Source organism: Actinia tenebrosa, unplaced genomic scaffold (assembly GCF_029948245.1).
Source record: "Actinia tenebrosa isolate PJP-AT-01 unplaced genomic scaffold, QUT_ActTen_1.0 PGA_scaffold2__45_contigs__length_23673736, whole genome shotgun sequence".
Classification (NCBI taxonomy): domain Eukaryota; kingdom Metazoa; phylum Cnidaria; class Anthozoa; order Actiniaria; family Actiniidae; genus Actinia; species Actinia tenebrosa.
This window is the reverse complement of record NW_028292579.1, coordinates 9,346,246-9,368,942: the sequence shown is the minus strand read 5'-3', so window position 1 is coordinate 9,368,942 and position 22,697 is coordinate 9,346,246. Positions and strand designations below refer to the sequence as shown.

General features: G+C 36.7%; 4 protein-coding genes and 1 long non-coding RNA gene across 5 annotated transcripts; 3 read left to right on the top strand and 2 right to left on the bottom strand.

Moving 5' to 3' along the window:
• The first annotated feature begins 751 nt into the window (after positions 1 to 751).
• LOC148909206 (52 kDa repressor of the inhibitor of the protein kinase-like) lies at positions 752 to 3,003 on the top strand. The gene is made up of 2 exons (XM_089034388.1): positions 752 to 2,632; positions 2,836 to 3,003. Exon 1 carries the CDS (start codon positions 1,046 to 1,048, stop codon positions 2,360 to 2,362), a length of 1,317 nt encoding a protein of 438 aa, XP_088890514.1. The 5' UTR covers positions 752 to 1,045; the 3' UTR covers positions 2,363 to 2,632; positions 2,836 to 3,003.
• LOC148909205 (uncharacterized) lies at positions 2,744 to 3,378 on the bottom strand. Its single transcript, XR_016120509.1, has 2 exons — positions 3,337 to 3,378; positions 2,744 to 3,056 (listed from the first exon to the last, which is right to left on the bottom strand). It is a non-coding gene; the product is annotated as an uncharacterized LOC148909205 (long non-coding RNA).
• Positions 3,379 to 4,307: 929 nt separating this feature from the next.
• Positions 4,308 to 7,235, top strand: LOC116304987 (ubiquitin-conjugating enzyme E2Q-like protein 1). The gene is made up of 2 exons (XM_089034563.1): positions 4,308 to 4,392; positions 4,738 to 7,235. The coding sequence occupies exons 1-2, from the start codon at positions 4,339 to 4,341 to the stop codon at positions 5,497 to 5,499; spliced, it is 816 nt and encodes a 271-aa protein (XP_088890689.1). The 5' UTR covers positions 4,308 to 4,338; the 3' UTR covers positions 5,500 to 7,235.
• A 4,506-nt stretch (positions 7,236 to 11,741) lies between these two features.
• Positions 11,742 to 20,795, top strand: LOC116304984 (uncharacterized). Its single transcript, XM_089033798.1, is given in 3 exon segments — positions 11,742 to 13,262; positions 13,264 to 17,555; positions 18,369 to 20,795. Coding segments are annotated over 2 exon segments (5,244 nt in total). The 5' UTR covers positions 11,742 to 12,300; the 3' UTR covers positions 17,546 to 17,555; positions 18,369 to 20,795.
• Positions 19,219 to 22,379, bottom strand: LOC116304988 (SH3 and PX domain-containing protein 2A). Its single transcript, XM_031714803.2, has 2 exons — positions 22,038 to 22,379; positions 19,219 to 21,156 (listed from the first exon to the last, which is right to left on the bottom strand). Exons 1-2 carry the CDS (start codon positions 22,360 to 22,362, stop codon positions 20,792 to 20,794), a joined length of 690 nt encoding a protein of 229 aa, XP_031570663.1. The 5' UTR covers positions 22,363 to 22,379; the 3' UTR covers positions 19,219 to 20,791.
• Between the last annotated feature and the right edge of the window lie 318 nt (positions 22,380 to 22,697).

Below are 22,697 nucleotides of genomic sequence, written 5' to 3'. Positions count from 1 at the left end.
CTAGACCTACCCCCGTTGGGTCTCTTTCGTTCTTATGATTAGAGTCATAGATTTGCTGTAGTTTGAACGAAGGAATGTTCTACAATGCGTGGCGACCCGATTTGCAGGAGGGAGGACTGTTCTCCTTTCGACATTGGCTTGAATTTTAAAGAAATTGGCTCTTCATCACCACAAGATAAGCTGGGGTTCATTGAGAATGTGTGGAAACCAGGTGAGATTTTTGATTTCCCACTGTCAATAGAAAATAGAAAGCCTCGTAAGTTTGTCTTTGAATGGCTTAGAAGATATCCCTGGCTTGCATACTCTAAATATCTCGATGGAGCATTTTGTTTTCCCTGCGTTTTGTTTGGAGTAGAATCTGGTAGAAATGCTCATGAATTAGACAAGTTGTTGAAGTCCCCACTCACATGTTGGACTTCAGCGGCTTCGAGACTTACAAAACACGCCAGCGGTAAATGTGAGATGCACAATTTTGCTGTAATTGCCATGGATAACTTTTCGAAAACAATGAGGCAGCAAGCGGTCCCAGTAGATCAGAAGTTGAATATTCAACAGCAAATCGATAGAAATAGGACGGTCCTTAAGTCTTTGTTTGAAACGATAATTTTCTGTGGGCGAAACAACATAGCTCTCCGGGGTCAACGCGATGATGACCCAACAAATGCTAGTCTATCAGGAAACTTTCAGGCTCTGCTAGAATTTCGAGTGCAGAGTGGTGATCAAATACTGCAGAATCACCTGGAAACTGCACCCAGAAATGCAACTTACATTTCTAAAACCATCCAGAATCAGATGATAGAAACAGTAGGTCCTTACATTTTAACTAGTTTGTCAAAGGAAATCAGAGACAGTAAGTTTTTCTCTGTCTGCAGATGAAGCTGCAGACATTTCTAACAAAGAAAATCTTTCTTTAGTGATAAGATTTCTTGATTCAAGAAATATAATTAGAGAAGAATTTATTGGGTTTTCTCTTTGTGATGAGGGAACAACTGGAGCTGCTATCAAAGATAAAATACTTACAGCAGTAGCAGAATTAGGACTTTCTATGGACGACTGCAGAGGCCAGTGTTATGATGGGGCAGGCAATATGGCAGGTTGCTTGAATGGAGTTTCAACACTTATAAGAAATGAATTTGACAAAGCAATTTATGTTCACTATATGAACCACAGGCTGAATTTGTGTGTTGCTGACACATGCCAACAACCACTTGTTAGAAACATGATGGATACTGTTAAAAGAATTTCTGATTTTTTTAACAATTCACCAAAGAGACAGCAGTATTTGGTCATGAAGGTTAAAGAGATAATGCCTCAAGCTAACCATACTGTTCTGATAAATGTATGCCGAACAAGATGGATCGAAAGAATAGAAGGAATGGACAGAGTTGTAGAACTTCTTCGTCCTGTTGTTGCTACGCTTGAAGACATATCAATGAACAACAATGATCTTGGAACTGGGGACTGGAATCGACCTAGTAGAAATGATGCACAGACCTTACTGAATGCAATAACTTTTTCATTTATTGTTGCTATTGTTATTGTTAGACACATGTTAGATTTGACCCGACCTCTCACTGTCAAATTACAAAAGAAAGCAATGGATCTTCTCAAGGCAAAGGATGAACTTGCACTTTTAAAGTCAGTCTTAACAGAGATGAGAACTGACATTGATGCCAGGCACAATGCACTCTACCAGGAAGCTGTCACTTTAGCAGGTCAAGTTTCAGTTCAACCAACCATGCCTAGAGTAGCTCAGAGACAAGTTCACAGAGCCAATGCTGCAGCCCGAAACCCTGAAGAATATCATAGGACAAATTTAACTGTAGTTTTTCTAGACCATATAGTCCAACAACTGAACAACAGATTTCAAGATGATGTGTTTGTTTGCTACAGAGCACTTTCAGTTATTCCATCAATTATGCTGGCCACTGGTATTGTTTGGAAGGATAATGTATTAGCCTTTTGTGAACATTATAGGCAGGATATACCTAATTATGCAGGTTTACAAGCAGAACTTATTCTGTGGGAGAGAATGTGGATGAGGAAAGATGATCTAGGAGAGGAAATCCCTGATAGTTTAGAAGGGACACTTGAGCACATTGACAATGTTGCTTATGCTAATATACATACCATACTTCAAATCCTTATAACTATCCCTATGTCATCTGCTTCTTGTGAAAGGTCCATTTCAACCCTCCGTAATCTTAAGAACTACTTAAGAAATACTATGGCTCAAGACAGAATGAATGGACTGGCACTGATGCATTCCCACAGAGACATGGACTTAGATCTTGAGGAAATAATAGATTTATTTGCTACTTTAAATCCTAGACGAATGAGAATGGAGAATATCTTACAGTAATATTTTATATAATAGTTTTTGGACCACCACTCCAGTGTTCTTAGAGTACTTGTGAGTTATGTTCCATCTGGATTAATAATTATCTGATTTTTAATCCTTCAACTGATGGGGAACAGTACAGGAACAAGGTGGAATTTTTAAAAACTTATTCTTTTCTGAAATCTATAATATTGTTCACTGGGTTTTGATTAAGCTTGAATGGTCTTTACATATTCTCAACTGAACTCAGCAATGGATTCATCTATAGTGGAACACCTCAATCTAAATAAGGTAATGTATTCATTTTGTATAATTTGCTAGTACATGTAAATTTTAGTACACTGATATTGTGACTGTATGTTCTCTATCTTTCATAAAATATTCAATTTGCTGCCATGCCACTTTTCCTTTAATAGCATATATTTTGCATTGTACTTTTACATACTAATACTTTTGATGTCATTTTTTTCACATGATGTCCTTTGATGTGCTAGATTCTTCAACTGAGATAAATCTGTACAAGGATCTTGACTGCAGACAGCATGCTATGGTAGATGTATCCTTTTAGGCAGTTTATAACTAATAGGGGTATGGTGGGTTGGGTATAAATTCAGAGTAAACTACTCATGTCCAAACCCTGGATCCACCCCTGTTATTAGTCTCCCGTATATCAACCAACATGGATGCCATTTCTTTTAATTTTCAGTTTCATTTTCTGTAGAATGATTGCAAGCACATATGTAAAAGTATTCATAACTAAAACGTGCTCTAGTCTATGTCTTTGAACTAATAAAGCAGGTCGGACAAAAGTTAATTCAAATTTCATACACAAATCATGTAAGTCTTATTTGTGCAAGTTTGCATGGCCAACCTACTTTCCATCTTTTATGGTGGAATTCTTTGAATTTTAGGTAATAAAATGTCTTTTAAAACATATCATTAGATAATTAATAGATAGCAGCAACCAAAGTAAAGAGAAAAAGGACAAAACTTACCACATTTTTGCGAGCAAATCTTTCTTTAAAAACATGTCTTCCAAACTCGAAAAAAAGAGCGGGAAACGTTGATCACGTGCCGACTTCTTGTCTCATGATTGGATAATCCTTGACTAAATGATCCGGCCACAAAAATTAGGGCGACTTTTTGGGGTGTATTTTTTTGACTTTTTTAGTTTTGTCGTGAACTTTACCGATAAAAGCAAATAAAGAAAATATCTATCAAAAAATAAAAGTTTTATCGATCTGCATGTTTTTATTGTTCACTGATGAATATTTAATATAAACACATTCTCATTGACGGCGGAGACGGGGCGGGGGGCAGGGGCCCTCAGAGGCCCTTTTATGAGGATTAAATTTTTATTCTATTTTTATTTAGTTTTACTATTGCGACCACTACGCTTATACGCCAGTACGCTTATACATGGATTCGACTTAACGATATTTTTTGCAAAATTTATACATTTTTTATGCTATATCATCTTTTTTTACTATTTACCACTTATTGATGGTGCTGCGTAGGATTAAGTTAACTTCTAAGGGTTAAAGCGATATTTTACGTAATTCTGACGTCGTCACATAAATGCAGTAAAAACATTATAGTTAATTTCTCTTCAATGTGGACACTTTCGTTCACACACGTCTTTCAAATATTTATTTTGGGATATGATTGCCGATGACGAACACTATAAATTATTTGATTTTTCTATTTTACTATTAGTCGCGTCGCATTCATAACTGCTTATCTTAAACTCCCCTCGTGTAAGTTTTCGATTGCAGTTTTTGCGAAAAAGACGTCTCACTTTTTGATTATACGTCAGTTTGCCGCACCACACAGTACGTCAGGAAAGAAGCAAAGCTCTTTAAACCACATATCTTTCACAATTTCTTCTTATGACGTATTTACATGTAAAGTAATATTACCGAATCGGAAGATATCTCTGGTAGAAAATTGAATCATTATATAAATAAGAGCATAAAACACAGAGAAATAAATGAATTATGAGATACGATCGGGAATTATGCCCGAAGACGACAGTTCAATATAGAAAAAAGGTAAAAAGGGTATACTGTCTTTGTGGCCTTTAAGACGATTTTTCTTCTCTTATTTTTCTCATTTTCTTTGTTTTATGGTAACGGAAAGAAATGCAGTATAACAAACCGGAAGTGGTGAATCTTCACTTTGCCTTCCCATAACACCCTGCACGATGAGTTATTTTTCATTACATTCGATCCTTCATCAAACTCTCTACTCTAAGGGGAAATTTAAACAGTTTTGCTCTGCTCTTTAGTGCTTGAATGGACTGATTAATCCTTTAAAAAGATCATTTTTTGTTTTATATTGCGAAAAAGGTTACTTATTGGCCGGCTTAGTTGATAATTTCGTGTCTTTTTGCTCAGCTTTGCTTGGACAAAATGGCGTCCGTCCTGAAAAAGTTGGTACGACGAGACGCACGAAACGCCACGGAACACAACACTGAAGGGGGGTCACGTACCCATCTCAACCACAAACAGTCAACAGAGAATAAGAATAAAGATGGGCCTGATAAGTTGAAAAAGTCCGAGGATGTCAAAGAAGACACCAGTACTAAGAAGAACGAAGCGTCGACCAAAAACGGTGGTGCAATGGAGGTCGCTAGTATGTCTCTCTCTCACGCACAACGCGTTCGAACAAAACGACTTATGAAAGAATTTCACGACGTTAACCGAAAAAGCGATTATAGGATATTTTCAGCCGAGCTGGTCAGTGATAATCTATACGAATGGAACGTTAAATTACACAAAATAGACGGAGACAGTCTACTTCATCGAGATATGGTCGAAACAGGAGCCAAATACATCCTTCTCAATATCACATTTCCGGAGAATTTCCCTTTTGCGCCGCCATTTATGCGAGTTCTTGCCCCACGAATCGAAGGCGGCTTTGTTCTAGACGGAGGGGCTATCTGTATGGAACTCTTAACACCTAAAGGCTGGAGCAGTGCTTATACAGTCGAGGCAGTAATTCTTCAGTTCTCGGCTGCTGTCGTTAAAGGCAAAGGACGAATTGATAGAACTTGCAAGAAAGCATTCTCGAGGAAAGAGGCCGAAAGCGCTTTTAAAAGGCTAGTTAAAACACATGAAAAATACGGCTGGGTTACTCCACCAAAGTCGGAAGGGTAACAGAGGTTGTAAGGGTCTTGTGTGAAAAGTTTTTGATATAGATTTGTTTCTTTTGGTCAATGAATAATAAATATGTATATAGATAATTATATACACGCTAATTAATATATAACTGGGACTAATAATTTTAGAGAAAAACGCTGAAAAGAATGTGGAATTGCCATGGAAAATCAATTCTGAACTTTTTACTTCAAGCGCAGTTTTTATTGTGTTAGGCAATAATTCCAATTTTTTTTTTAAAAAAGTTAATATATTTGATGGAATTGAAAGATTCTCCTTTGGGAATTTCTGTAGTCAGAAATTTTCATTGAAAAAACTACAGAATGTTCCTAATTTATAAACATTCAAATTGATACATTTATCAGACTTTTCCTCTATTAGTTCTTGGTATGTCTTCTAGTGTAGTTACATTATAAAGTTACAGTTCAAAAGGCACCAAGTAATATCATTCAGTGTTTTCTAATTGTACAGTCGTGAAATATTCCATTCTCCAGTTGTGCCTTTTATAGACTATATTTTCGCTATTGATATTATCAGAAAATCAGCTCGTGATTATAGAAGGTAAGTTGTTACGATAATCACTATATTGATGATAAAATATAGCAATCTTTAGGTGGTAAAAGCAAATCTAGATATTCCTCTGAAAAAAATTGTTATACAGACCTAGACATGAGATGGGTTAATGTAGTGTTTGTGTGTATGTGTGCCAAAAATAATATAAGATATTTCAAAAACCAGACTCAAATGGAATTATCCAGACTCCTTTACTGAAGTGCTTTGGAGGCTGTCATATACAATAGATATGACAAAATAAAGGTTTGATCAATGATGAGAGCTTGATGTTTCTGCTGCAATGGTGGCTATTCTCATCAGAATGTGGGTAACATAGGAAATAAGCTTCAAAAGGCATTGCACACTGTAAGACATGTTTTTAGTCGCCTTTTTGCCTCCAAAAAACAAATTTATGAGCTGTGATACTGAGATGCTAAAGTTATTTTTGCCCTATACATCAAATTGAAATATTGCAACCAATTTGAATAACCATTGTTCTGGTCTGACTAGCCTCTCATACATGTGAAAACACTTTTAGGTTTCCACATGAACACGAGGCTAGTCAGTCTAACACAATGGTTATTCAAATTGGTAGCCATATTTTAATTTGGTGTATTAACAAGCAAATTCTTAGACTTCCAATCGAAAAATACAAGCAAGCTGTCACCAGCAGCCAGATGTTAGCATTAATTTGATAAGAAAGGAGTGGTATTGAATTAATGAATTGAATGCACAATCAAATGGCTGGTGTGAGTAGATTAAAGTGGATCATAGAATAACACTCGTAATAGCAGAAACACAACGGAAACCTCATGTATTGTGTTCTTTTTATTAAACAATATAAATATTGTATATGAAATCATGAAAGTTACCTTATTTTCAGTGCAGGCAAATATTACCATATTGCAAAATCTGATTATTAATATTTGCAACTGATAATAGACTTGGAAAAAATAAAATAGGGCTGAAAATGGAAACTTGGTTTTATATACTGTATACACGGAAAAAAATGACATTAAAATATCATGTGAATTTATAAATTAGCGTTTGTTTTGGTTTAGTTAAAATCAGATTTTTATCATAACTAGTGATTAGTAATGAAATATAAAGGACTAGCTATTAGGAGTATGTATATATATACGTAAATGTACATATAAGTTTATTAAAATGAACAATATAAAATATTCCAATTGTAACTTTGGATATCAATGTGTGATTTCATTCCCTGTTCTTGTGAATAATAAAATTAATACAAACATTTTTGACTTGTGGCTCAACCAATAAACAATGTGTGGTTCCAGAAATTATCCATATCCCCCCCATGGAGGAATTTTTTCAGACTCCCTTACCCCCTGGAAATTCCAATTTCCATCCATACTTTGTGATTTTGCTCTTTCTCTGACCCTTCCTACCCCTTGGAAATTTCAAATTCCTTTGGGGGGGGGGGGGGGGGGTACAGACAATTATCTGGAGCTACATAATATTGACATATGGAAAATTAATGGCAAAACTTGAAAATGTTGGTATAAATGGAAATTTTCTAAGAGTGATACAATCGATGTACTCCACTGATCAATCAGCAATCAAAGTAAATGGACACATTTCTCCGACATTTTCCTGTTATATGGGTGTTAAACAAGGCTGTATGCTGAGCCCTACGTTATTTAATTTATATCTTCACGATCTGCCTGACTCATTAAATTCGTGTAACAACGATGTAATGTTGAATGGCAAACCGATTAGTACTCTTTTATATGCAGATGACCTGGTTCTGTTCTCTAAATCTGCTAAAGGGCTTCAGAAATATCTCGACAAGCTAGAGGCATTTTGTGAACAATCAGGCTCAACAGTTAATATAACAAAGACAAAAGTGATGGTTTTCAATAATACAGGGAAGACAATGAATAACTTCCAATTCTATTTGAACAAATCTAAACTAGAAAACGTTAAATCATATAAATATTTAGGATTAAATTTTACAACCTTTGGAAACTTTACGTTTGCAAAACAAGAATTAAAAAAAGCTGCATTAAAGGCACTATTTCAGATAAAAAAACAAATGGGTGAATTTTTCACATCCAATATCAAATTAACTATAAAACTGTTTGACTCGCTTGTTACACCAATACTTCTATACGCAAGTGAGATATGGGGTATCGAAACATTAAGCACCAAAGACCAAGAGCCCATGGAACTTGTTCATTTGAAATTTTGCAAAATGCTCCTCAAGGTGACAAAGAATGCTAGTAACCTTGCATGCAGAGCTGAGTTAGGAAGGTTTCCGCTAAAATGCAAAGCATGCAGTAGAAGCTTTAAATTCTGGCATAAAATTATAAAGTCGGAACTACACCCAAAAAAACTTTCAGCCGAAGTCTACCAAGATATTAAAAATGAAACTAAAAAAGCCTTTTGGAGCATAAAAATTAAAACTACTTTAGAACAACTCGGATTGGGGATAATTTGGATGAAACAAAAGGAACTTTCTCCAAGATGGTATGAATATGGAAAAATAATAACCCAAAGAATATATGACATTGAGAGGCAAATTTTATGGAGTAATCTCCACAATGATGAAAGAAAAGACGACAGACATAAAAATAAACTCAGAGTCTTTCGTCAGTTCAAAACGGATTATAACTTTGAAGAATATTTAAGTCAAGTCACCAATATTAAGCACAGAGTGGCGCTTACAAAATTAAGAATTAGTAACCATAAGCTTGAAGTAGAAACGGGGAGGTATAAGAGGCCTTATCTCATTTACGATGAAAGGATTTGCCCAGTGTGTAAGTCGGGAGTAGAAAACGAAAAACACTTTCTAGTTTGGTGTCCACTATATGACTCTCATAGAAACGACTTAAGAGAGTTCATAGAAAAAAACACCAGCATTAATTTCAACAATATGAGCGCTGACAGTCGTTTTATGTTCTTAATCAATTCAAAATCAGCGTCTCTACAAAGAGCCATATCAGCATACATTCATCAATGTATGCTGATACGTGAAAATGAATTAAGAAAATTACCTAATACATAGTATATATATATACCTATAATATATTTGGAATCAAACACTCATGTACTATTAGTATAAGGTGCCAAATAAAATTGTATTGTATTGTATTGTATATAGCGCACATATCAAAATCCATGGCGCTTCACAATAAGAAATAAAATACCAGACGTATGTATGGACCAATTAGAATTAAGTATCTTTGTAAATATGTTATTGCTAATGATAGAGTACAAACTAAAAGTGTGCAACACTTTGCACTATTTAGTAGTAAATAGTGCTAATTAAACAATAGAAAACAATAGGGTTAGCATAATTTAGCAGTATTTAGTGGTATTTATGTTACACACTTATAGTATTTGTACTCTATTCCACAGTGCATTTTTTAGTGTACTTACATTAGGGACCATTTCGTTTATGGGGAGAGGGGGTGGGGTTGGGCTTGGAAACTAGAAATCTGATCCCCTGTCTGTGCTGCCCCTACCTAGTTTACCTTTCTGTTCATTAAAGTGCTGACGTGAGACTTGGAGTTTTTTGTCACCCCCTTCTTGAGCCTGATTTTTTTTGGACACACAAGTCCTGCTGCCTGCCCCTCCCCTCCCTGTCAAAAAATGAATGGTTCCAAATATTCCACCACCCAAGATTTTAAATAGTGACTTTACAGTGGATTTTTGGGGATAGAACCCTTGCTGCATATTATCATTTGAATAATATGTCAAACACCAAGACTTCAAATTATTTCACAACCCTACCACTTGGCTTTGCCTCGGGAAACATTTCTACAACTAGGGACCATAAAACACACTGTTTCCCACTGTTCCAGTCAATAAGTGTTTAATGTTTACTATGGGAATAACTGTTTTAGTATAATTTTAGACTTGAATAGCAGAGAAAAGACAATATTCAGAATAAAAAAAAGGATTTTAGTATTACTTTAGCTCTCGCAACTTTGGAAAACCTCTTAATCACTGCTCAGCAGTGATCAGTGAGCGGTGATATGTCATCTCACAATCACTAGTTGCACAAGAAATCACAGAGAGCGAAACTCTGTATTCAAAAGTCTAATATTATACCAATATTATTTTAATATAATATGTATGAAACTTCATTTTTTCTCTCTTGTCCTTGGCCAGTTGGGTACCATTTGTGATCATCAAATTTCTCTGTTTCCCAGCAATTATTGCTAGTGGCCAACATCACATGTATTCAGTATTTTTTAAAAATCAAATATTTTTTCATGTTCTTTTACACTTGATGAAAAAAAAAAAAAAACCTCACTGAAACCTTACTGGAACCTGAAGTGTGTTTTGTGGTCAGCGGGTCACACAAATGTAATGTTTCCCTCGTCTTCAACTCGGTAAAAAATTTAAGGGCCGCACCCTTTCTCTCAGTCTCGATAAATAACTGTTAAATATGATTGGGTGCATGTGAGTGTATATGGAACATGCATATGTGCATTAGAAATATTCAAGTTAACATCATTATCTTAGATGAGAACCACGGATTAGTTTTTTACATAGGCAGACTTATAAATTTACTTCTGAAGAGGCAATAATTAGGACAAAATTGTTCACACCAATCACACAATTTGTGCAAGAATTTACTCTCCATCCAATCAAATACTGGGATATATACAGCACTGCTAGACCAATCACATTTTTGAGATAAATATATGTATCAGCCAATCAAAATTCTAGAAAACATAAACTTGTGAACTAGTGAACATGTGCAAGGCAAGTCAATATCAAGCTGCAGGAGCTGCTGCTTGTCATGAGAATCACTTCTTTTTTGCCTGGGAATAAGAAAAAAGTTCACCTCAAAAGGGGGAGGGGAAAGGAGAACTGCAGACCCCCCACTTAAAAAACTGTTCCACTGTCCTAAGTGACTACGCTTGGGTTGCAAAATTCAGTTGTGATTTCACAAGTGCCAAGCACAGTGTCCTTCTGATTCTGGTGTCTGTTAGTTGTGGACACGCTCTCTTTAGTAAACCAAGCAGTAGAATTCAGGAGGACGATCATTCATAATGTACTCTGTCACGAGAAGCCATGCATGAAAACGGACAATAAAATTCCCGAATTTTTTTTTTAATGAACACATAATTAACACGGGGGAACACAAAACGCTGTGACACCGGCCAGTGGGTAGGGGTTTGATCGAAGTTACTCACAACCACCAACAACATACATACAGTCAATGTCATTACGATGTCCACCGAAAAAAGACAGTTAGATATTAACACATTTACACATAGATTTTTAAAAAATCACGTGTTTCATTATTTATTATTTATTTATAATATTTATCCCTAGACATTGGACCATTCAAGCTAGACAGCCACCTGCATGTACACTGGTTGAATATTTTAACTCTGCTGTTATTCTGTGCACCAGTTATAAGATATTTGCCAACGAACATTTCTTTCAAATCATAACAATTTTGATCCGCCATCTTTTATTTCGACCCCGCAGTGAGGGATGATGGGAACTGGATGCCGCAACTGGGAGCTAAAAATGTCTTTTGAAAAAATAAATACTTTCTTAATTTGGTTAATGATTACAAGATGTATGTAAAGCAACTAAATCGATAAACATACTCGCCTTTCTTGTCAGATACAAAAACCCAAATGACCGTAAAAATTAACCGTACAATATTGGGATCCCTGTGTCGTTCAAATCTGCAAGTCTGCACATTCCAAGACGACCTTCCTTCCCCTTGCCAAGGGGCTTCCAAGACACGTCTATTCGAAGAACGCCGGGATTTCGAAGCTTGAGTTTTTCCTCAAATCCGTCTTCTGATATCTCACCTTGAACGTGACTAAATCCACTGTAATCTTGTCTTAGTATAATTGTTCTGATAGGTAAAGTGATGTTCTATTGATGATCAATATGTGACTATACTAGCGAATTTGCTGTCTTGAAGGCGGAAGCGCTATAGCTGTGCCTTAAAACAACAACATTGCAAAGGCCAAGAGATCTGCAAAGAAACGCTTCTATCACCGACAGTAAGACTACAAAATAAAACCACGAAAACTGAACGAAAATGTTGTGGAAAAAAACGGGAAATACCTGGCATATGACGGATTTATCGTAAGCTCAACCAATGAATATTTTATCACTCGGTTAACTTGAATCCTGTAAACAGCAGTTGGAGATAAGTGTTTGTATGAAACTGAAATAGAAAATATAACAGAAATTACAGTTGGTCATCAAGTCCTCAGACATCAAAGGATGGCTACCGATAACATGACTGATAATAAGTGTGATCTTTTGATTCGCGCCGTCATCCAAAGAAATGAGAATGATATCTGTGCATTGGTTGATGCTGGTGTTGATGTTAATATAACTGGTTGTGGTGGCCAGACTGCTTTGTTTTATGCTGTCCAACAAAGTAACAAAGAGAGTGTGGTTCGTGCACTGATTAATGCTGGTGCTGATATCAATATGACTGGTGATGATGGCCAAACTGCTTTGAGTTATGCTGCCCAACAAAACAACAACGAAAGTGTGGTTCGTGCATTGATTAGTGCTGGTGCTGATGTCAATATGACTGGTGAATATGGCAGAACTGCTTTGTTTTATGCTGCTCAACAAAGCAACAATGATAGTGTGATTCATGCATTGATTGATGCTGGTGCTGATGTCAATAGAACTTATTTTCATGGCCGTACTGCTTTGTTTTATGCTGTCCAACGAAGTAACAATGAGAGTACAGTTCGTGCATTGATCTATGTTGGTGCTGATTTCAACATAACTGATATTGATAACCAAACTGCTTTGATTCATGCTATCCAACTTAGTAATGAGAGTGTGGTTCGTGTATTGATTGATGCTGGTGCTGATGTCAACATAATCAATAATTATGGCCAAACTGCTTTGCTTTATGCTTTACGACAAAGTAACAACAAGAGTGTGGTTTGTGCATTAATTGATGCTGGGGCTGATGTCAACATAACTGATGTTCATGGCCAAAATGCTTTGTTTTATGCTGTGCAGCAAAGTATAAACAATGAGAGTGTGGTTCGTGCATTGATTGATGCTGGTGCTGATGTTAACATAACAAACGATTATGGCCAAACTCCTTTGTTTGTTGCTGTCCGTTTAAGTAACAATGAAAGTGTGGTTTGTGCCTTGATTGATGCTGGAGCTGATGTCAACATAACTCCTAATGGTTGTCAACCTACTTTAATTTATGCTGTGCAATCAAAGTAACAATGAGAGTGTGGTTCATGCATTGATTGATGCTGGTGCTGATGTCAACATAACATTAAATAAATATGACCAAACTGCTTTGTTTTATGCTCTGCAACAAAGTAACAACGACAGTGTGGTTCATAAATTGATTGATGCTGGTACTGATGTCAACATAATTGATAATTATGGCCAAACTGCTTGGCTTTATGCTTTGCAACAAAGTAACTACAAGAGTGTGGTTTGTGCAATGATTGATGCTGGTGCTGATGTCAACATAACATTGGATAAACATGGCCATACTGCTTTGTTTTATGCTGTGCAGCAAAGTAAAAATGAGAGTGTGGTTCATGCATTGATTGATGCTGGTGCTGATGTCAACATAACAAACGATTATGGCCAAACTCCTTTGTTTGTTGCTGTCCGTTTAAGTAACAATGAAAGTGTGGTTTGTGCCTTGATTGATGCTGGAGCTGATGTCAACATAACAACTGAATGTGGCCAAACTCCTTTGTTTGTTGCTGTTCATTTAAGTAACAATGAAAGTGTGGTTCATGCATTTATTAATGCTGGTGCTGACATCAACATAACTGATGATTATGGCAGAACTGCTTTGCTTGTTGCTGTACAACAAAGTAACAATGAAAGTGTGGTTCATGCATTGATTAATGCTGGTGCTGACGTCAACATAACAAACGATTATGGCCAAACTCCTTTGTTTGTTGCTGTCCGTTTAAGTAACAATGAAAGTGTGGTTTGTGCCTTGATTGATGCTGGAGCTGATGTCAACATAACAACTGAATGTGGCCAAACTCCTTTGTTTGTTGCTGTACAACAAAGTAACAATGAGAGTGTGGTTTGTGCGTTGATTGATGCTGGTGCTGACGTCAACAAAACTGATGGTGATGGCCAAACTGCTTTGTTTTATGCTGTGCAACAAAGTAACAATGAAATTGTGGTCCATGTATTGATTGATGCTGGTGCTGATGTCAACATCTCTGATAATTATGGCTATGACCACACGGCTTTGTTTTATGCTTTCCGACAAAGTAACAACGAGAGTGTGGTTCGTGAATTGATTGATGCTGGTGGTGCATTTGTACATTTTCGAGATGTTTTTGGGCGAACACCATTGTTTTACGCTTTAAACTATCCAAAGTCAGCTCGTATTCTTGTTGACAAGGGAAAAAAATATCTTTTTCATTTGAAAGATAATTCTAATTGCAGCATTCTGAACTTTTTTGTCGATAGAAATGTATTCTATGGTAATACAAACATTCTTCCTGGCTTTTTTGATTTACTTGAAGAATGTGAGGTACAGAAAAAAACATTCGCCGAAGCAATTTTGAACATAGCTTTCTGTAAGCTCCCTCTCATCTTCCTAAAAAGACCAGGAGGTCTAGAGAGTATGCGAACAGTGATTACTAGAGCATTGGAACTAGCTGGTCAGTATATTGACAATCAAAAGGAAATACAAATGCTGATTACGTTAGTAAATGAAAACTGTAAAAATGGAGAAGGGGCATCACAAGCTTTACAATCATTGGTTGAGTTAGGTGCGGATCCTAATAGTGTTGATCAAGATGGTAATACAGCTTTTCACTGCGTGACGCGGTTAGCATTTAAGGGTGTAGTACCACAAGAGATTGTCATGGAGATTTGTCTTCAGTTGGAGAAACTCGGTGTACCATTAAACTTCAGAAACCATGAGTATCAGACACCACTACTGCAATGTTTGCGTAGAAATGATGGGGAGTCTGTTTCACTGGAGGAAAAACGGTTATCAGAAGTAAAAACCCAGGTAGAAATTTGTAGATTTTTGTCAAAACATGGATCCAGCATTGAAGGAAGATCTCGAATGGGAGAAACTTTTTTTCATTTATTACTAAATCTTTTCCAAGAAGGACTCGACTTAAATGATATGACAGTAAGACAAGATGTCTTGCATGAAGCAATAAAACTTTTACAATTTTTTTCACCAGAAAAAGTGACAAACGCAGGAATTATTAACATATCTCATGTTTCCAACAACTCAACCGTGATGCACCTTTGGGCTTCATTACACTTACCACCACCTCAAGACTATGCCAGTAATGTTACCAGAGATCTCACATTTGAGCAATTCTTACAAACAATCTTAAGCTATCTTTTGAGATGTGGAGCAAAACTTGATGCCAGAAATTGGGTTGGTAGAACACCTTTACTTTGGTGCAGAACATGGATAGCTTTGAAGCTGTTGCTTGATGCTGGAGCAAAGGCTAATGATGTTGATTCATCAGAAGCATCCCCTCTTGTAGCTGCAGCATTATCATCTTATGGTAATAAGCCTGGTCCTTACCCAGATGTTTCAGATTTAGATCCAAAAGCATTTTGGAAAACTGCCATTGACAAAGGACTTGATCCATGGACAGCTGACAAAGATGGTAAGTCAGTTTTAAGTATTTGCATTGAAAGGAATTATTTTGTTTTTGCCAAAGCTCTGGTTGATGTTGCCTGCGAGCAGGGTTACACTCGGTCCGAGACATTTGCTGTTGGTCTTTTGAATGCCATCTGCAAAGACAAATCCACACGGACAAATTGGAAAAGCATTCTTGTCAAAGATATTTTGAAGGCAAGAAGAGTTCCCACCACTGCTTCTGAACCACTTCGCCTTTGCTGTAGGAACATAATTGAAACTGGCGTATTGGATAACAAGATAGAAAAGAAGTCTGCCTCTGCAGCTAAAGAAATGTCAGCCAGTAAAGATCATGTCACCTTTGCTGAAAGACAACATCAATCAAGCAAAGGAAGAATGAACACATTGGACAATTCAATAGAAGCAGAGTTTGAAAACTCATCTGTGCATTGTGAAATCATTAAGATTCTTCGTTTGTATGGAGCTGATGGCAATTCGTGCTTGGATATGGTAGATACTTCTGATGCTCTTAAAGAACTCCTCACTAATGCCTTAGATTCTAGTGAAGTGTCTGTACTCATTCCATGGACTTCTATTTCAAAGAAATATAAAGCCAAACTGGCCAAAGTCACTAGACGACAAGAGTGCGATGTGATCCATGAAGACTTTTGGTGTCATAAAGAACACGTAGGAAGTGGCTCATATGGCAATGTCTTTGTTGGAATCAATCAGAAGGATGGTAGAGAAGTGGCCATCAAGTGCATTTTGAAGACACGTATGCAGCGACCAGAAGACAAACGAGAGATTAAAAATCTCACTGTCCTTGCAGACTGCGAACAAACTGTACGTTATTTGAATTTCTTTGAAGATGAGACCTTTTCGTGCATAGTTTTAGAGCTGATGGAAGGAAATCTTGACGAGTACCTTATTGATAAATCCACATTTGATTCGAGTAAAAGTACTCAGCTTTGTCAAGATGTAGTCAAGGGGTTGAAGTTTCTGCATGCGGAGAATATCATTCATCGCGACCTGAAGCCTGGGAATATTCTCTACAAAATACATCCTGATCTTCGTTTGAAAATTGCTGACTTTGGACTGAGCTGTCGTGATGATAGTAGCACCACCACAGTGTACAGTGCTAATGCAGGAACGAGATGTTGGATGGCTCCAGAATTGTTGATGGGTACTCATGTACATGGTGGAGATCATTCCAAGGCATCTGACATGTTTTCATGCGGACTTGTTCTTCATTACATTCTGTCAAAACGAAAGCACCCATTTTCTCCATGTGATTGTGCCAGTAAAGGAGAATATCAAATTGCTCATGAAACAGAAGCCAACATCATGAAAGGAAGCATGGAAGGATGGGATAAATCCATTCTGGTAGAAGCTACTCACCTTATAGAAAAAATGCTCGAATGTGATAAAGACAAACGCCCAACTGCAGAAAATAGTCTGGATCATCCATTGTTCTGGTCAAATCAGAAAAAAGTTGATGTTCTTGTTGCTGTTGGAAACCAGTCAGAGTTTGAATGCCCACGTGCAAAAAGATCAACTCTGACTGCTGTGGAGATTGACTTGGAGAAGAACTTTAGTTCCATAGTGGTGCATGGGAAGTGGGATGACTCGAGGTATATGAACATGCCTACTATTTACACTGAAATGACATCCACCAAGAGAAAGTCCTATGATACTCACTCTGTAATAGAGCTAGTGCGGTTCATACGAAATGCTTATGCACACGTCTCTGAATCCACACGGCCAACAACGATCAGAAAAATGTTACTTGAAGACTTCGTGTTTCTGGAATATTTCTGTCATCTTGTGATGGAAGTGTACAAGGTTGTGACCGATCATGGATGGGATCAAAGAAGAGAAGAAATCGAGTATGCGATGAACAAGTAACAAGGTACAGGTAAGATGTTCAAATTAATTGATAACAACTTTATAGAGGGGTTTCATATAGCAGCCATGTCTAGTTTGTTGGGCAGGCAGTCATACAAAAATATTTTGCCATTCCCCAAGGCATTTGTTTTGCTTTAAAATATGGTTGCCGAGAGACATGGCTGCCGAGACTCCTATTTTACAACAACTAAATAACTTATAATATTGCTTGATAAATACTTTTGAGTATTTGAACATGTGACAACTGTTGGATTTTAAACGTACAGTGTCTCAATCATATAATCAATTTATAACTCCCCCTTCAACCTGTATTTTAGAAGTGGGGGGGGGGGGGGGAGAAGTGACAATTACAAAGATTTTACCAGGAGGGGGGGGGGGGGGGGGGAGGAGAAGTGACAATTACAAAGATTTTACCAGGAATTCAAGGTAAAATTTTAGCAAACAAAAGGGAGTGACTAGTAATCCCTTCTACCACCCCTGGATCCATCCCTGCTCTTGCTACGCCACTGTTTACTGCTATCTGGCCTTCTGCTGCAGTGAACAAGGGCCATGCCAGTACCTCTGTTTTCATTGCTACAAGATTGTTAAGGAAAAGCTGCGACATTGAGAGGCGTAAAATAATAACAGCAAAGTTCATTATAAATACATTTTGCCTGAACTGGGGATGACATTGAACATTATTTTGATCTGCCTTATTTTATTGCATGATCTTTTCCCCTAAAATTCACACTGAATATGATATTAAACCTATAACACATGCAAAAATGAGGAAGCATTGTACTAGAAGTAATTGTAGTTGGTTTATTTTCTTCCACTACTGTAGGTCATGATTATCATGTACTGTTTGTAAAGATACCAATTGCCATGGAGACACCTTGGAGAAACCGTACAACACAAGATTGTTATCAACAATGTACAAACACTGGTATTAAAGAGCTATTGATAATTGATTTAGTAGGGGAGGGGAGGGGTATCAATCAGTAGGATAAACAAAACACAACACTGTACAACATACACTGACCCTTTTTCACAAATTACTTATAATGGTAGTAGTGTGCATTATAGGTGAAAGAAAAAAAAAAAGCAAAAAAAAAAAAATCCATTTATTCAATTCCAGTTATTCATAATACTGAAACTGATAGCATTGTTCATGGAATGAGAAGTCATTTCTATGGTCAGGCTTACTTACATCATCCAGACAATTCTTATGAATTATTGCAATTTTTGAGCTGCAAAATACAGGTTCATATTGGTGGCTATAGTTTGGAGAAAATTTATCCCATATTGGCCGACTGCCAGAACAGGACAAATACAGGATATATTTTCTTCCAATACCGTCAATATAAACTCTTTTTGGCAGCTCAAAATTGTTTTGTCTCATGATTCTACAATTGTAAGGAAATTATGAGCAGATAGTATGGGTTTATATTATTATAGGTGGCAAATCTCTCCTGATCAAATTTATAGTAATCATGATACCATCAATATCATGTTGGTATGAAACATTTTCAGTACATGAGTTGTGGGTAGTGTTCTGGGCTGCATATCATAATGGTATTTTTCTAATAATATTGTAGTTTTCTTGATATTCATGATCAGCTGTTGTATTCTAAGCTTCAATCAATCAGTTTTTTCTTGTATTTTTGGGGTTGTTTATTTGAGCACACAATATATATATTTGTAACGTCTGTATGTACATTTTTATCCTTATGCCAAGGAATATTTTTGTAGGAGTGCATGTTGTCGATTTATCTCTAGTCAACATGCATTCAATAGTGGTCATTTTATATTCTATTATTGATTATTGATTAAATAAGGCTTGGATGGTTTCAGGGCGTTCTGACTGAATGTTACCAGCTAATTCTTACATGGGTATAACCATGTTTAACCATGCATTACAGGCCATGTGTCATTCCCAAGAGTATCATGTCTTTAAATTGTTTAAAGGGTGCACATGAGAAGACAAATGAATACAGTCAATTCAAAAAATGTTGTGGTCCACCGGCTCATGCCTGTGCAACTGGACTGAAAGGGAGTATGGGTAGAAATAACTGAAGCAAAGAAACCACTCTGAATAAGTTGTTTACACCGACTAATAATAATAATGTATGTCTTCTGGTTTTGCAAAATGAAAATTAATGGTCTAAAGGTTATGTTCCAAATTTCGAAAATATGAAGGTATTAAAAGACTATCTCCTTCAATACTGGTCATTTGCTAGCCAGGGTCCATATTTATGTAAACCCTAGGGCATATATAATCAGATACAGCAGTAAGCTGCATGCCTCAGTGATTTCTACCCATAGTTCTTTTGAGTCTAGTCGCATAGGCTTCAGCCAGTTCACAATAACATTTTAAAATTAGCTATATGGATAAAATTCAAATTAAAGAATCCTATTCTTAATGGAATGACAATTGGTCTGAACTGGTAAACATTACGCCAAGACAAATTAGGTCTATAATTGGCAAGACATTGAGTGCTTTGTTTGACCTTATCCCGGGGGGTACTCCACCAGAATTTGGGTAGGGGTGTTCTGCTGGGATTCTGAAAGGGGTACCCTAGGCCTGTTTATGACGAAAAAACTCAAATTTGTAGACCCTGTTTATGACAAAAGATATAATTTATTGCACTGAGTTCCTGTTTCAATTATTATGTCATCTCGTGTATTGTTTTTTTATGACCATAATGACCAGTTTCGGTCAATACGAAAGTAGAAACCCTGAATATGAAAGGAAACTCAGGAAAAACTTGGAATTTGAGGAAAATTGCATACCCTGTTTATGACAAGAAGCTCGAAAAACCATACCCTGTTCAGTATATCATCCCCGTATAGTCCATATGTGGGAGTACCCTCCCTGGGGACCTCATTCATCCTTCCAGAGACGGTGGAGACAAGGAGAGAGGGGGGAGGGGGGAGGGGTTAGGAGGAGCTGTGGGTTCTGGAGAAATATTTTTACTGTATTATTTACCATGTTATATAGTCAAAGGAAAATTTTGCATTTCCGAAACAAGGCTTAAATTCCACATAGTGTTGCCTGAGGGATAGTTGAGCCCCACTCCTCCTTTCCCCCCACTTTCAAAAACACTTCGCTGTCCTTGGTCACCATCTTAATTCCTATTCTATGTATGGGCTGAAAACCTCTCAAGAGTCTCATGCTACTATTAAAATAATTTCATAAAATAAAGTTAATAATCATAATCAAAACCTTCTTACAAAATTTGTTATAGAAATAAAATAAGTTTCAAGTCAACTGTCTTTCTTAATGTAATTTCTATTGCCGACACTTAAAGATCTTTCATATGACAAATTCACTTGACCAAATGCATCATGTCCATCTTGATTTTCACTGTCATTTACTTCATTTGTTTCTGGTTGCTGAATTTCTTCCTTTGTTGGAGATGTCCACAATTGAAATTCTAACTTGGTGTTCAGTTTTGAAGGGAATTGGTTGAAGCATACTGGGTCACCCTTTCTTTTGTGGAAGAAAGACACAACAATTGGACCCTGAGAAATGTTCTTGGGCAGCATAAGAATTTCATTGGTATATTTGATCAAATGGGGTCTCCTTTCTTCTGCAAGGTGACTGTCACTCTTCTTGAAAATTTGTCTCCCTGAAAAGAAAAAAAAAAAAAAAAAAAAAATTAAAAAGATTTTATATGAATAATTTATGTAGCCTGACTACCTGTCTATGCAGACTAATGCTGATAAAAGTTCAGCTGTTGGATAGCCCAAATGATTAAAGTGTGCTAGTTTGTCCTTTATGATACTAGTGACAACAAAAACCAAAACACTTTCAATTTTTTCTTCATCTGTAATCTTAGAATATGCTTGAAAAATTCAGTTCATCCCAAAACCAGCTAGGTAATTTATGGGATGGGGGATGTGTGGATTCTGACAACATCCTTTTGGGATTGATAGCCCCCCTATATAAATCTAATATTTATTTGGGCTTCCCCTCGATATTGCGGAATATTAATGACATCCTTTATTTGCTGTGGCTCTTATGATATTATGTATAAATGTATATTATTCAGAAACATCCAAATAGAGGGCCACAAGTTTATCAGCGCTAAGTTGGCAACTGTCTTGAAAAATTACTACCCCCAAGCCTCTCAGCAGGGATGGGAGAAGACTGCTTTACTAAGGGATGGACCATTAGATAATTGAGGGGGGGAGGGAGATTGCAGGAAATTATGTTGCACAATATTTAAGTTCTGTACCAACCCCTGAAAGTATTTATTTGTGTTTGCTCAATACTGTATTTCTTTACTGAAAGGAGAGGTTGCACGACGTTTTTTTCGTAGGTGAAGTGCTTGCTCGATCTTTTTGGGGGGTTTTACAGAATCCCACCCCCCCATAAATTATCTAAGGGTCTGTCACTAATAGAGGCAATCAGCTCTGACATGCTACTCCTTATGTTAATGTCGTATTACTCAACTGTTGATACCGGTAATAATTTACCCATTTCTCTTAGTTACATATCAAATCTTACCTGGAAGGTATGGAATGATTCTAGCCCTCCTCTTACTCCCAGCTTCCTCGGGAAACGAGTCTAATAGCCGGCACTGCAGATCAAAGAACTCGCTGTAACTCCTCCACACAACGCTACTCGTACCATCTGACCAATCTACGTTGAAAACAAAGACGTACTGTTTCTTTTTGTCTTTCGTTCGTTCCTTGATTGCAACAAAGTTTGCTGTTACGACATATAAAAGTGTAGTGGCACTCTCTTTCTCGTCTATAGGCAGACGTAATTCCATTTTTATTTCGTGTCCGGGTAAGCTACGAATCGAAACAGCGTTTTTGGCTAGCTTCATATGAGGTTAATACTTAACTTTATGTAATTAATATTAGAGATAGCCAATAGAAGAAGCGTCCTAATCAGAGTGATATTATAAATAGTTAAATCTCATGAATAAATCAGTTATATATAAATTATATCTAGTATTGATACAAAGAATAATTGTAACGTTGATGAATACCATGAATCGACGCAAATAAGCTAGACCAAGTTATAATATCCTTTAGTTTGAATAGAGAAAAGTAAACACGTATTAGCTACTTCCGGTGGTTGAAGATCTAAATTGTATTTTCGGATCGGACACGAGCGAACGAGCTTGGACCAGTTTAGTTACTAAGAAACATAGTTCAT

Bases quoted from the DNA above. Each gene is read 5' to 3' on its own strand.
- LOC148909206 (XM_089034388.1), top strand. From the start codon at position 1,046: ATGGACGACTGCAGAGGCCAGTGTTATGATGGGGCAGGCAATATGGCA.
- LOC116304987 (XM_089034563.1), top strand. From the start codon at position 4,339: ATGAGATACGATCGGGAATTATGCCCGAAGACGACAGTTCAATATAGA. The intron at 4,393-4,737 runs GTAAAAAGGGTA...CTTTTTGCTCAG, and splicing joins CAGTTCAATATAGAAAAAAG to CTTTGCTTGGACAAAATGGC.
- LOC116304988 (XM_031714803.2), bottom strand. From the start codon at position 22,362: ATGAAGCTAGCCAAAAACGCTGTTTCGATTCGTAGCTTACCCGGACAC. The intron at 21,157-22,037 runs GTAAGATTTGAT...TTTTCTTTTCAG, and splicing joins AATCATTCCATACCTTCCAG to GGAGACAAATTTTCAAGAAG.